This window comes from Gopherus evgoodei, chromosome 9 (assembly GCF_007399415.2).
Source record: "Gopherus evgoodei ecotype Sinaloan lineage chromosome 9, rGopEvg1_v1.p, whole genome shotgun sequence".
Classification (NCBI taxonomy): domain Eukaryota; kingdom Metazoa; phylum Chordata; order Testudines; family Testudinidae; genus Gopherus; species Gopherus evgoodei.
In genome coordinates this window covers 51,138,356-51,151,236 of record NC_044330.1, presented here as the reverse complement: position 1 = coordinate 51,151,236, position 12,881 = coordinate 51,138,356, and the positions used below count along the sequence as shown (strand labels likewise).

The 12,881-nt window shown below is 41.6% G+C and overlaps 1 protein-coding gene across 4 annotated transcripts in view; it reads right to left on the bottom strand.

Moving 5' to 3' along the window:
- Positions 1–12,881, bottom strand: part of VPS8 (VPS8 subunit of CORVET complex) — a 245,348-nt gene that overhangs the window by 38,655 nt on the left and 193,812 nt on the right. For all 4 annotated transcript variants that reach the window (XM_030576520.1, XM_030576526.1, XM_030576525.1 and 1 more), the window contains one exon: positions 1,570–1,650. In XM_030576520.1, coding sequence (XP_030432380.1) covers positions 1,570–1,650 — 81 coding nt within the window. The remainder of the gene's footprint in view (positions 1–1,569; positions 1,651–12,881) is intronic.

Genomic DNA, 12,881 nt, shown 5'->3' with positions numbered 1-12,881 from the left:
GGTTTGAGCATTGGTCTGCTAAACACAGGGAGGGTTGTGAGTTCAATCCCTGAGGGGGCCATTTAGGGATCTGCGGCACCAAACAAAAACCTGTTAGGGACAGTACTTGATCCTGCTAGTGAAGACAGAGAACTGGACTTGATGACCTTTCAAGGTCCCTTCCAGCTCTATGAGATACGTATATCTCCATATATTATATTATTAACATGAGCCAATTTCAAAACATATATTAAAAGAAATCATACAAAAGCTACATAGAAACGAACACAAATTCAACACTCATTTTAAATAAATTTTAGAACACAATCTGAACTACAGCTGCCTCCACAATAATATGCTGAAGTGTGGTTAAGATATGTGATAAATGAAGTTGGTGGGAGGTAGCTCCCTTTTATGGATACCCAATCAGTCAGTTAGCTGTAAAATTCCTCTTAGTAGCTGTTCTCTACTTGCTTTACCTGTAGAGGATTAACAAGCCCACAAGTAAAAGAAAAGGAGTGGTCACCTGACCGAAAGAGCCAATGGGGAGGCTAGAATTTTTTAAATGGGAAAAAAGCTTCCCTTTGTCTCTTTGTTGTGTTCTCCAGGAAAGAGGGGACCAAGGAGCAGTTATGCTATAAGAAGCTTTAAGCTAGGTATGACCAAAAATCATCAGACCATACCTAGAATTACTTATTTGGAACTCCCAAACGTGTAAGTAGGTTAGGAATGTTTAGAAAGACGCAATTAGATTTATTTCTGTTTATTTCTTGGCTTGTGGACTCCTCTGTGCTAACCCCAGATGCTTTTGTTTTGCTTATAACCTTGGAGCTGAACCTAAAGAGAGCTATTTTGATGCTTAATTTTTGTAATTGTTTCTTTTAAGATCTAGCAAAAGTCTAAGTTCCAAATATATTTCCTTTCTGTTTTTAATAAATGTTACCTTTTTTAAAAACAGGATTGGATTTTTGTGTCCCTAAGAGGTTTGTGCATGCTTAATTAGCTGGTGGCAATAGCTGATTTCCTGTTTTTTTCCCCACTCAGCTCTTCCCCTGGGGGGGAGGGGTGTGTGCGCAAGGGCTTGAAGGTACCCCACAGGAAAGAATTACCTAGTGTTCCTTCCTGGGTTCTCAAAGGGTTTTTTTTTTGGGGGGGTGCACTTGTTTGGTGGCCACATCTACCAATCCAAGGTCAGAGAAAAGCTGTGACCTTGGGAGTTTAATACCAGCTTGGAGTGGCCAGTATTAAATGTTTAGAATCCTTGCAGGCCCCAACCTTCTGCACTTGAAGTGCCAGAGTGGGGAATCAGCCTTGATACATTTAACTGTGTAGCTGGCAATCTATTTCCCTGTATTGCTTTGTTTTTCAATGCCTCATAGAACTATATGAATGCACACATTTTTGATGGCGACAAAAGCCAGGTTTCCATTTGATGGTGACAAAAGCCAGGTTTTTTTTTTTAAACTGATGTTAATGTGTTAATTCCTGACAATTAGTGAACAGAAAAGAAAGAATAACTCCTCTTCTAAGCAATACTAGCTAGGCCCTTTATTTAGCTATGGGTAGAATGAAGAGGCACACACAACTTACTTGCTCATAGTTAAATGTGTCCAGCATCCCCAGTACAAGTCCCTGAATTTCTCCAAGTTTCCCTCTACCATAAACTGGATCCTGTGTTAAAAAATTAAAAGCTATGATTAACAAAAATACAGATCATAACATTTTTACATTTTATTGCTCTCTGTTTATTCCCATTTTCTATGAAAGACAAAAGGAGTCAAAGTTAGAAATATTTACCATACAAAATAATCAGAAATACCAGTTTTCCCATATACATATGGTAAAAAAGCAAAGCCTGACATCTTACTGGCAACCATCCTGCTAGGGTCAAACCCCATCCCTCTGGCTCACAATCTTCACTCTTTCATTCTTCAGGACCACTCTGCCTGTAGCTACAAATTAAAAATGTGCTCCACAGCATGAACTCAATTTGTCTTCTCACTAACTTGTATCACAGTGTCTCTCAAATAAAGCTTAAGAGAACCAGCATGGCCAATATTCAGGCAAACTCCTACTGAAGATAGTCTTGCCAGAACAAAGCCTAGAGTGATCTCGGCAATTACAGACCGGTAAGTCTAACGTCAGTACCGGGCAAATTATTCAAAACAAATAGTTAAAAATAAAATTGTCAGACACATAGAAAAACAAACTGTTGAGCAATAGTCAACATGGTTTCTGTAAAGGGAAATTGTGTCTTACTAATCTATTAGAGTTCTTTGAAGGGGTCAACAAACATGTGGACAAGGGGGATCCAGTGGACATAGTGTACTTAGATTTCCAGAAAGCCTTTAACAAGGTCCCTCACCAAAGGCTCTTATGTAAATTAAGCTGTCATGGGATAAAAGGGAAGGTCCTTTCATGGACTGAGAACTGGTTAAAAGACAGGGAACGAAGGGTAGCAATAAATGGTAAATTGTCAGGCGTAACTAGTGGTGTTCCCCTAGGACCAATCCTATTCCATTTATTCATAAATGATCTGGAGAAAGGGGTAAACAGTGAGTTGGCAAAGTTTGCAGATGATACTAAACTGCTCAAGATAGTTAAGACCAAAGCAGATTGTGAAGAACTTCAAAAAGATCTCACAAAACTAAATGATTGGGCAACAAAATGGCAAATGAAATTTAATGTGGATAAATGTAAAGTAATGCACATTGGAAAAAACTCCAACTATACATACAATATTATGGGGGCTAATTTAGCTACAATGAGTCAGGAAAAAGATCTTGGAGTCATCGTGTATAGTTCTCTGAAGATGTCCACGCAGTGCGCAGAGGTGGTCAAAAAAGCAAACAGGATGTTAGGAATCATTATAAAGGGGATACAGAATAAGACTGAGAATATATTATTGCCCTTATATAAATCCATGGTACGCCCACATCTGGAATACTGTGTACAGACGTGGTCTCCACACCTCAAAAAAGATATTCTAGCACTAGACAAGGTTCAGAAAAGGGCAACTAAAATGATTAGGGGTTTGGAGAGGGTCCCATATGAGGAAAGATTTAAGAGGCTAGGACTCTTCAGCCTGGAAAAGAGGAGACTAAGGGGGGATATGATAGAGGTATATAAAATCATGAGTGATGGGGAGAAAGTGGATAAGGAAAAGTTATTTACTTATTCCCATAATACAAGAACTAGGGGTCACCAAATGAATTTAATAGGCAGCAGGTTTAAAACAAATAAAAGGAAGTTCTTCTTCACGCAGCGCACAGTCAACTTGTGGAACTCCTTACCTGAGGAGGTTGTGAAGGCTAGGACTATAACAGTGTTTGAGAGAGAACTGGATAAATTCATGGCAGTTAAGTCCATAAATGGCTATTAGCCAGGATGGGTAAAGAATGGTGTTCCTAGCCTCTGTTAGTCAGAGGATGGAGATGGATGGCAGGAGAGAGATCACTTGATCATTACCCGTTAGGTTCACTGCTTCTGGGGCACCTGGCATTGGCCACTGTCAGTAGACAGATACTGGGCGAGATGGCCCTTTGGTCTAACCCAGTACAGCCATTCTTATGTTCTTATAATATTCATGCTAAAAAGTTAAATACAAAGAAGAATACTGAAATGATTTGTTGATAATTTCAAGATACAACTCACCACATATAATGGTCTATATAAAAGGCAAGTTCCAAATACTTTGCCTAGCAGACTAACATAAATAGTTAGACAAGCTTCCAAAATATTTGCTGGCTAGTCCAGAATCTATTCTAATTAAAAAAAATAAAATAAAAAAAGCACTTAATAGTGGATTAGTTGCACAGCAGAAGTAAGATTGTTAGATTAAGTCAAAATAATTGATTTATAATGGTAGATTTGCTAATTTTGCATTAGTCAGTCAATACTAGAGAGTCACCCAATTACATAGAATACAGGAACAACATATGATAAATCTGGCAGCCTGCAAACAGTCCAAATATTTAGTCCTGGGGGAATTCTGCACCACTGCATGTCATAAATATATAGAGAAGGGTAGCATAAAATCTCTCCTTGGCAGCTGTAGTAAATCGCTTTACCTGTAAGGGTTAAGAAGCTCAAATAACCTAGCTGGTACCTGACCAGAAGGACCAATGAGGAAAGAAGATACTTTCAAATCTGGAGCGGGGTGGTGGGGGGAAGAGAAGGTTTTGTTTGGGCTCTCCCTTTGTTGTTCCCTCTCCGGACAGAGAGAGAAGCCAAGCAGGTACAACATCTCCTGATAATATACCTGGAATATTCCATCTAAAATCACAGAAATTGTAAGTAAGGCAATGAAATGCATTAGGTTATCCTTTGTTTTAGCTTGTGAATTTTTCTATACTACAAAGGTAGTTTTATTCCTGCTTTTGTAACTGTGAAGCTAAGCCCAGAGGGCAGTCCTGTAAAGTTACCTTCCATCCTGATTTTGCAGATGTGATTCTTTTCCTTTTTTCTTTATAATAAAGTTCTTATTTTAATAACCTGATTGATTTTAGTGTCCTGAAGATTAAGGGTCTGGTCTGTACTCACATTGCTAGGCTATTAGTTGGTATATTATTCTCAGTCCTTCCCAGGAAAGGGGCGGGAGGGGGTTGGGGATATTTTAGGGGGACAGGGATTCCAAGTGACTCTTCCCTGAATTTCTGTGTAAATCACTTGGTGGTGGCACCAATACCATCCAAGGACAAGGAAAGGAATTTGTGCCTTGGGGAAGTTTTTAACCTATGCTGGTAGAATATATACTTAGGAGGTCTTTCATGCGGGTCCCTACATCTGTATCCCAGAGTTCAGAGTGTGTGGGGGGTAGAACCCTGACACTGCACAATGCAGAGTTTTGCAAAATTCCCCATTTCCCCTGCAGAAGTGGGGATGCAAAGCTGCTGGCTGCCTCTAGGGGCCGCTGGGGACTCTGCAGAGCCCAGCTCACAGTGAGCAGAATGCCCACGAGACCCAGCTCTGGCAAAAGGTGATGAAGGGCAGGACAGTAAAGAAGCTGGGGTGGGGGGTATTTAAAGAAATGAGAGATTTACAGATTAAAGCAGGCACACGCACACACACACGCACACGCGCACGCGCACGCTACAGTCTATGGTTCCAAAAGGTGACAGAGTTATAGTAATCAGTCAGCACTGAATTTCTTTTATGGCTAACTGCCAGGTTGACCCTGGAGATTTCTGCTTCTGCTTAGTAGCTACAGCCCAGTCAGAGTCCAAACAGCAAAAGAGAAAAATTTTTGTGTCCCTGTTTTATCTCCCTCTTCCAGCATTCAACCTGATGGGACAGGTTCTCTTACACATAGGACCTTCATGGGTGTGACATGGCATTAACCAAGTCTTTGTATCATGATATTTCACAAGGGTCCATTCTTGACAGTCCTCCTTGATGGGTGGTGGATCACTCCCCCAACTGGGTTCACAGGTTCAGAGCATGCATTTTTAGTTATAAAGCAAAACTGACATATCACCTTATAGCAAGAGATACAGATATTACAAGTTAAGTTGCTGCATATATTAATTTACAAGCATTCCACGGAGTCTAACACCTCCCTTGAATAATACTAACATACAGGTGAGCTGGTCTGGTTTCCAGCTATGAATTTGTCAGTGCTCAGCTGATGCCTATAGCCCTGGCAAGAGCTGGCACCTGGTCTGCCAGCGTCACAGTCATATATTATGATAAAATACTTTCCATTTCAATAGTATCTCATGAGGATGTTAAACAGTAGCTACTACAGTATGATATTAAGCTAACTTTTGTATATAAATCAACAAGTTCAGATATCAAAGACCTGACTGAGGAGCTCACTGAACAGTGAAAGTTGATTTTCAGAGGACAGGAAGAAAGCTAATGTTATGCCAGTATTTTAAAAGGATAAATGGGATGACCTGGCTAATTTTTGGCTTGTCAGCCTGACCTTGATCACAGGAAAAATAATGCAACAGCTGATCTGAGACAGATTAATAAAAAATTAAAGGAGGATAACATAATTAATGCCGATCAACATAGATTTATGAAAATAGATCCTGTGGAACTAGATTTTTAAAGAAAATGAGATTACAGCTTGGTTGATAAAAAATAATAGTGTTGATATTAGGGCTTTTGATTAATCACAGTTAGCTCACGTGATTGACTCAAAAATTAACCGCAATTAAAAATATTAATCTTGATTAATCGCAGTTTTAATCATACTGTTAAACAATAAAATACCAATTGAAATTTATTACATTTTTTGGATATTTTTCTACATTTTCAAATATATTGATTTTAGTTACAACACAGAATACAAAGTGTACACTTTATATTATTTTCTATAACAAATATTTTCACTGTAAAAATGATAAAACAAATAGTATTTTTCAGTTCACCTCATACAAGTACTGTAGTGCAATCTCTATCATGCAAGTGCAATTTACAAGGTAGGGGTTTTTTGGTTACATAACTGCACTCAAAAACAAAACAATGTAAAACTTTAGAACCTACAAGTCCACTCAGTCCTACTTCTTGTTCAGCCAATCGCTAAAACAAACAAGTTTGTTTACATTTATGGGATATAATGTTGCCCGCTTCTTATTTACAATATCAGCTGAGAGTGAGAACAGGCATTCACATGGCACTTTTGTAGCTGGCACTGAAAGGTATTTATGTGCCAGATACATTAAACATTCATACGCCCCTTCATGCTTCGGCCAGCATTCCAGAGGCCATGCTTCCATGCTGATGATGCTTGTTAAAAAAATAAGGGGTCAACTAAATTTGTGACTGAAGTCCTTGGGGGAGAATTGTTGGTCTCCTGCTCTGTTTTACCCACATTCTGCATATATTTCATGTTATAGCAGTCTCGATGACAACCACCCAGCACATTGTTATTTTAAGAATACTTTCATGGCAGATTTGACAAAATAGCTTCAGCACTCGACCCAAGTTTTAGGAATCTGAAGTACCGTCCAAAATCAGAGAGGTGAGGCGTAGACCATGCTTTCAGAAGTCTTAAAAGAGCAACACTCCGATGCGGGAACTACAGAACCTGAACCACCAAAAAAGAAAATCAACCGTCTGCTGGTGGCATCTGACTCAGATGATGAAAATGAACATGTGTCAGTCTACATTGCTTTGCACCATTATCAAGCAGAACCAATCATCAGCACGGATGCATGTCCTCTAGAATAGAGGTTGAAGCATGAAGGGACATATGAGTCTTTAGTGCATTTGGCATGTAAATATCTTGCGAGGCCAGATACAACAGTGTAACGCGAATGCCTGTTCTCACTTTCATTGTAAACAAGACAGCAGGCAGCATTATCTCCCCTAAATGTAAAGAAACTTGTTTCTCTGAGCAATTGGCTGAACAAGAAGTAGGACTGAGTGGACTTGTAGGCTCTAAAGTTTTACATTGTTTTGTTTTTGAATGCAGGTTTTTTGTACATAATTCTACATTTGTAAGTTCAACTTTCATGATAACGAAATTGCACTACAGTACTTGTAATGGGGGAAATGAAAAATACTATTTCTTTTGTTTTCTTACAGTGCCAAGATTTGTAATAAAAAATAAATATAAAGTGAGCACTGTACACTTTGTATTCTGTATTGTAACTGAAATCAACATTTGATAATGCAGAAAACATCCAAAATATTTAAATAAATGGTATTCTATTGTTTAACAGTGCAATCGCTTGACAGCCTTAGTTGATATAATCTATTAAATCTTCTGTAAGACATTTGACTTGGTACTGCACAACACTTTGATTAAGACACTAGAAAAACATAAAATCAATACGGCATACATCAAATGGATTAAAAAGTGGCTAACTGACAAATCCCAACATAATAATTGAGCAGGTTTATTTCTATACGGGTCCTGCAGATATCAGTTCTTGGCCCTATGCTATTTGACATTTTTATCAATGATCTGGAAGAAAACAATCACTGAAAGTTTGCAGACGACTAAAGTTGAGGGAATAGTAAATAATGGAGGGAACAGATCGCTGAGCGTGCGCGAACTGGACCATTTGGAAAGCCGGGTGCAAACACTGTGCATTTCAGTATGGCCAAATGTAAGGTCAAACATCTTGGAACAAAGCATGTAGGCCATACATACAGGATGGGGGATTAACCTGGGAAGCAGAGACTCTAAAAAGGATTTGGGAGTCATGGTGAACATGAGGATCCCAGTGTGGCCAAAAGAGTTAATCTAATGCTATCCTTGGATGCATAAACAGGGGAATATTGACAAGGAGTAGAGAGGTTATTTTACCTCTGTATTTGGCACTGGTGCGACTGCTACTAGAATACTATGCTCAGTTCTGGTGTTCACAATTCAAGAAAGACCTCAAAAAAAACAGAGAGGGTTCAGAGAAGAGGCACAACAACGACTGAAGGAATGGAAAACACACCTGAGAGTGAGCTATGGAAGGAGCTCAATCTATTTTGTTTAACAAAGCTAAGGAGTGACCTGATCCCAGTCTATAAATACCTACCTGGGGAAAAAACATTTGATAATGAGCAATTCAAGCTAGCCTATGAAGGTATAACAATATCCGATGGCTGCAAGTTGAGGATAGACAATTTCAGACTGGAAAGAAAAAGGTACAAATATTTGGCAGTGACTAGTTAACCATTTGAAAAAAATGTACCAAAGGTTGTATTGGATTCTCCATTACTGGCAATATAGAAATCAAGATTGGAAGTTTTTCTAGAAGTTGCACTATAGTTCAAACAGGATTTAATTCAGGCAAGTTTTATGGCTTGTATTAACCAAGAAGTCGGACTAGATGATCATAGAGGCTCCTTCAGTATTTATTATCTATGAGTCTAAGGATGCCTAATTCTCTGCTTCAGAAGAAAAATCAGCATAAATCAGCTGAAAAACCTCAGGGACTGTGCTAATATTAAAAAAGCCTCAGGGGCAGGCTGCTGTCCTGTCATGTGACTTATCCTCTTCTCCTAAGTCATGTCATCTCTGCTATTGGTGAATCTCTATGGACAAGAGCTTGCACTTGAATCAAAGGGATTTACTGCTCTCCTAAGGGATCACCCAAGGAATGCACTGCTTGCAGCTGTATGGAGAGAAGCACACTGCAGACAAGGATTCCTTCTGCTAGACTAAAGCCAGAGGTCCGCATGAGCTAGCATGGTCACATTGCAGTCCGTGGACTGCTCCTTATAATTATGGGGATTATGCTTAGCAAGACCCTGATGCCTTAGCTCTGCTTCTTGATCCACTCGCGCCCCCCCCCCCCAGTCAGTGCAGTGAGTCCTGGAGACAAGTCTCAGAGCATAGTCCCCTCGAATGTGTCTCTAACCTTATTGGATTCCATCCCCCCCCTCACAAAAGGCTACCAGCTTCACAAAGGTCCGATTTGCTAAGGTGTCCTCCTCCTCCCTCTTCTCCAAAGGACTGACTCAGAATCCAGAACTTTTGACACAGGGAAATCAATAAGCTTATCCTTAAAATGAATAAGTGTGAAGAGGTGAAAACTCAGGGCCTTGGCTCCCCAATAAGGTCCCTTCTACCCCTAATGAATTGAAGAGCAGGACAAATATTTCCTTTCAGTACTCCACTTTTTCCAAGGAGGTCATAATGCAGATTGGCGAGGGATAAGGAAGTATCATTTCCAGTGTCTCTGCTAACCCATGTACAATTCTTAAAGAAATGCTGGAAAAATATGGTTCTTCCCCCCCAGGGTAACCTCCAAGTGCTCCTTGGTTGAAGTGACACCCCCCCTCACATCGCCATGCTGTGCATACAACTGCCCCCAAGGAGTGAACAAGTGAGCAGAAACCTTTCACTTCAACAGGCTACTTTGATTTCCAGGGCCTCTAGGTTTTCCCTTGAAAGGAAATAAACGTTAAAGGCATTTTTCCTGTAACTATGGACCTGATATCAGTTGCTGATGTTTCCTGGCAGTCTCCTACTAATGGGATCAGGTAGCAGGCTTGCCAGAAGGGATCTAATCAGCTTAAACTCATTTCTCTCTGGTTTCGAGAGCATTTGCTGTGACTGTAGTTGATTAGATCTCCTGGGAACTTTTTGTTCACCCCTCTGCTGCACTTCTATGAGGTTATTTTCCTGCACTTCAAGCCCTGATTTCCTTCTGCTAATACAGAGTAAGAAAAAACACATCCACCATATTTAGACTTCAACAATAGGCCAAGGACATTCCTGTTTCAGGCAACATCAGAGGGCCACTGGTTTTTCAGCAAGTTCCTTATGATGAAGGATTTCGTAATTATCAAGCAAGCTGCATATGTCTCACAATGATGCTTCCATAACTGGGGCTAGACCTTTAAGGATCATGTAAGAATCTTTTTCCATTATTACTCCAGGTTAAAAAGGTCTTTTGGAAGATGCCTCCAGTGGCTCAAAAGCAAGCATCATTCCAGAAGTTAATGTGAACTGATGCACATTTTAAATGAATGGCACCATCCAAACTGGCATAAAATCAACATTAGACAATCATTGTCAGTCACAGTTCTCCAAGACAGATTGCCATGCCTTTGGATGGTCAGAAAATGGTCAGATTGCTATAAGCAAAATCGCTGATGCAAAACCACTTTGCACTATAGTGAACAGCTTCATAGTTCTGGTATCACCAGATACATCATTCTATCAGATTACAGATGCTGTCTGTGATGTGCACTGAGATGAATCTTTCAAGACATTCAAGATGTTGTCACGAAACACCAGTTACCTGAGATCATTACATGAGGCTGTCAATTCATGAAAGAGTTACATACAATTAACACTTTCAGTTCAATAGTACTTGCAGAAACAGAACATATGTTGCTTTTTGGGCTACGTGTATCTCCCATGAAAAAACTGGAGAAGAGAAGACTGAGAGGGGGAGATAACAGCTTTCAAGTACATAAAAGGTTGTTACAAAGAGGAGAGAGAAAACTGTTCTTGTTAACCTCTGAGGACAGGACAAGAAGCAATGGACTTAAATTGTAGCAAAGGAGGTTTAGGTTGGACAGTAGAAAAATTTCCTGTCAGGGTAGTTGGAACACTGGAATAAATTGCCTAGGGAGAAGGAGATTCCACAATCGTTGGAGGTTTGTAACAGCAGGCTAGACAAGCACCTTTATGGGATGGTCTACATCAGAGGTTCTCAAATTGTGGTCCACGAGCTCCATTCAGGTGGTCCATAGTTTGCCCACCTCTGCCTTAGAGGAAACTAACTACGGCCCATGGGACACATCCAGCCCGTGGGACTGTCCTGCCCGGCCCCTGAGCACCTGGCTGGGCAGCTAGCTCACAACCCCTCCCCCGCAGCCATGCCGCCATGTGGGCAGCGCTGTGGGAGGCTGGGCTGCACGCTCATGAGACGTGACTCCAGACATGCTGCTCTGAGAGGCATGATAAGTGAGCCAGGGGGTTGGATATGGGGCAGGGATCCTGGGGGGCAGTCAGGGGGCAGGGAGCAGGGTGCAGTTGGATGGGGCAGAGGTTCGGGAGGGCAGGGGATGGGGAACGGGGGATTGGCTAGGGAGTGGGGTCCCAGGGGGCCTGTCAGGGGGTGAGGGTGTGGATAGGGGTCGAGGCAGTCAGGGGACAGGGAGCATTGGATTGGGGTGGGGTCCCATGGTACGGTTAGGGGCTGAGGTCCTGAGAGAGAGAGAGGTCAGAGGACAAGGATTGGGGGGGGTTGGATGGGGCGTTCTGAGGGGGGAAATCAAGGGGCAGAAAGTGGGAGGGGTCAGATAGGAGGCAGGAGCCAGGCTGTTTAGGGGGCACAGCCTTCCCAACCCGGCCCTCCATACAGTTTCACACCCTGCTGTGGCCCTAGGGCCAAAAAGTTTGCCCACCCCTGCTCTAAGGTGAGTGCCTGGGTTGCCGTACATGAGAGAATGATGGACCACCCACCTAATTAGTGGAGCTGTGCAGGCGTGGCTCCACTAATTAGGTATCTGGACCCTGAAGAAGACGCATGTGAGGTGGTGGCCTTGTGAGGATAAGTGGAAGGGGGCAGTGGGATGAGAAGAGGGGGTGGGGGGAATTTGGGACATGCAGGGTTGCAGGGGCCAGAGAAAGAGGCAACTTTCCCCAGCTCCAGGGCTGTGGCTGCGGGGGAGAGACAGCCCTTTTTCCCAGCCTCAGCTCTGTGGCAGGGAAGAGACCCTCCTTATTCCCAGCTCCAGCTCGGGGGCTGCTGTGGTGGTGGAGAGAGGACACATCCATTGCATTAGAAAGGTAAGACTACTGATATTAAAATACAAGTTGTGTGCTTTCATTAGTAGAACAAAAATCTTTTTCTTATATAGCGCTTTTATCCAATGCGTTTTATGATAGTTAGCTAATGGTACAAAATATGTGGAAAGATCTTTAAATGGTCAGCTAAGACCATCACCAATTTTCAAGTGGTTGGCGAAAAAAAAAAAAAGTTTGAGAACCACTAGTCTACATAATACTTAGTCCTGACTTGAGTGCAGGTGACTGGACTAGAAGACCTCTCAAGGTCCCTTCCAGTCCTATGATACTATGTTTGCATTCCCCTCTAAATTATATCAGGAAATGAAGAACGTCTGTAGCTAATACTGAGCCTTCTCCCTGGATTTGCTCTCTTTTTAAGCGAATGTATAAGTTGTACAATCAAGATGGTCAAAAGTTCAAAATACAAAGTAGGGAGATAAGAGATGTACAAGTAGATAAAAAGCCAAGAGTCAAAAGGCCATAGGTAGGTATCACATGGTTTTAGCCATTCAATAGCCTTGGGGTCAGCAGTATGGAATTTGGAAAGTCCTCGCTGATAGGCCAGCATAGGACAAGCAGCTATTCAGTATGTGTGCAGCATCCTCAACTGCACCCCAACTACACAGAGGCCTGTCCCTGAGTCCCCAGGTGTGGTAATTTGCTGCACACCTCACCATCCCTCATCTGAAATAGTTGAGCTTGC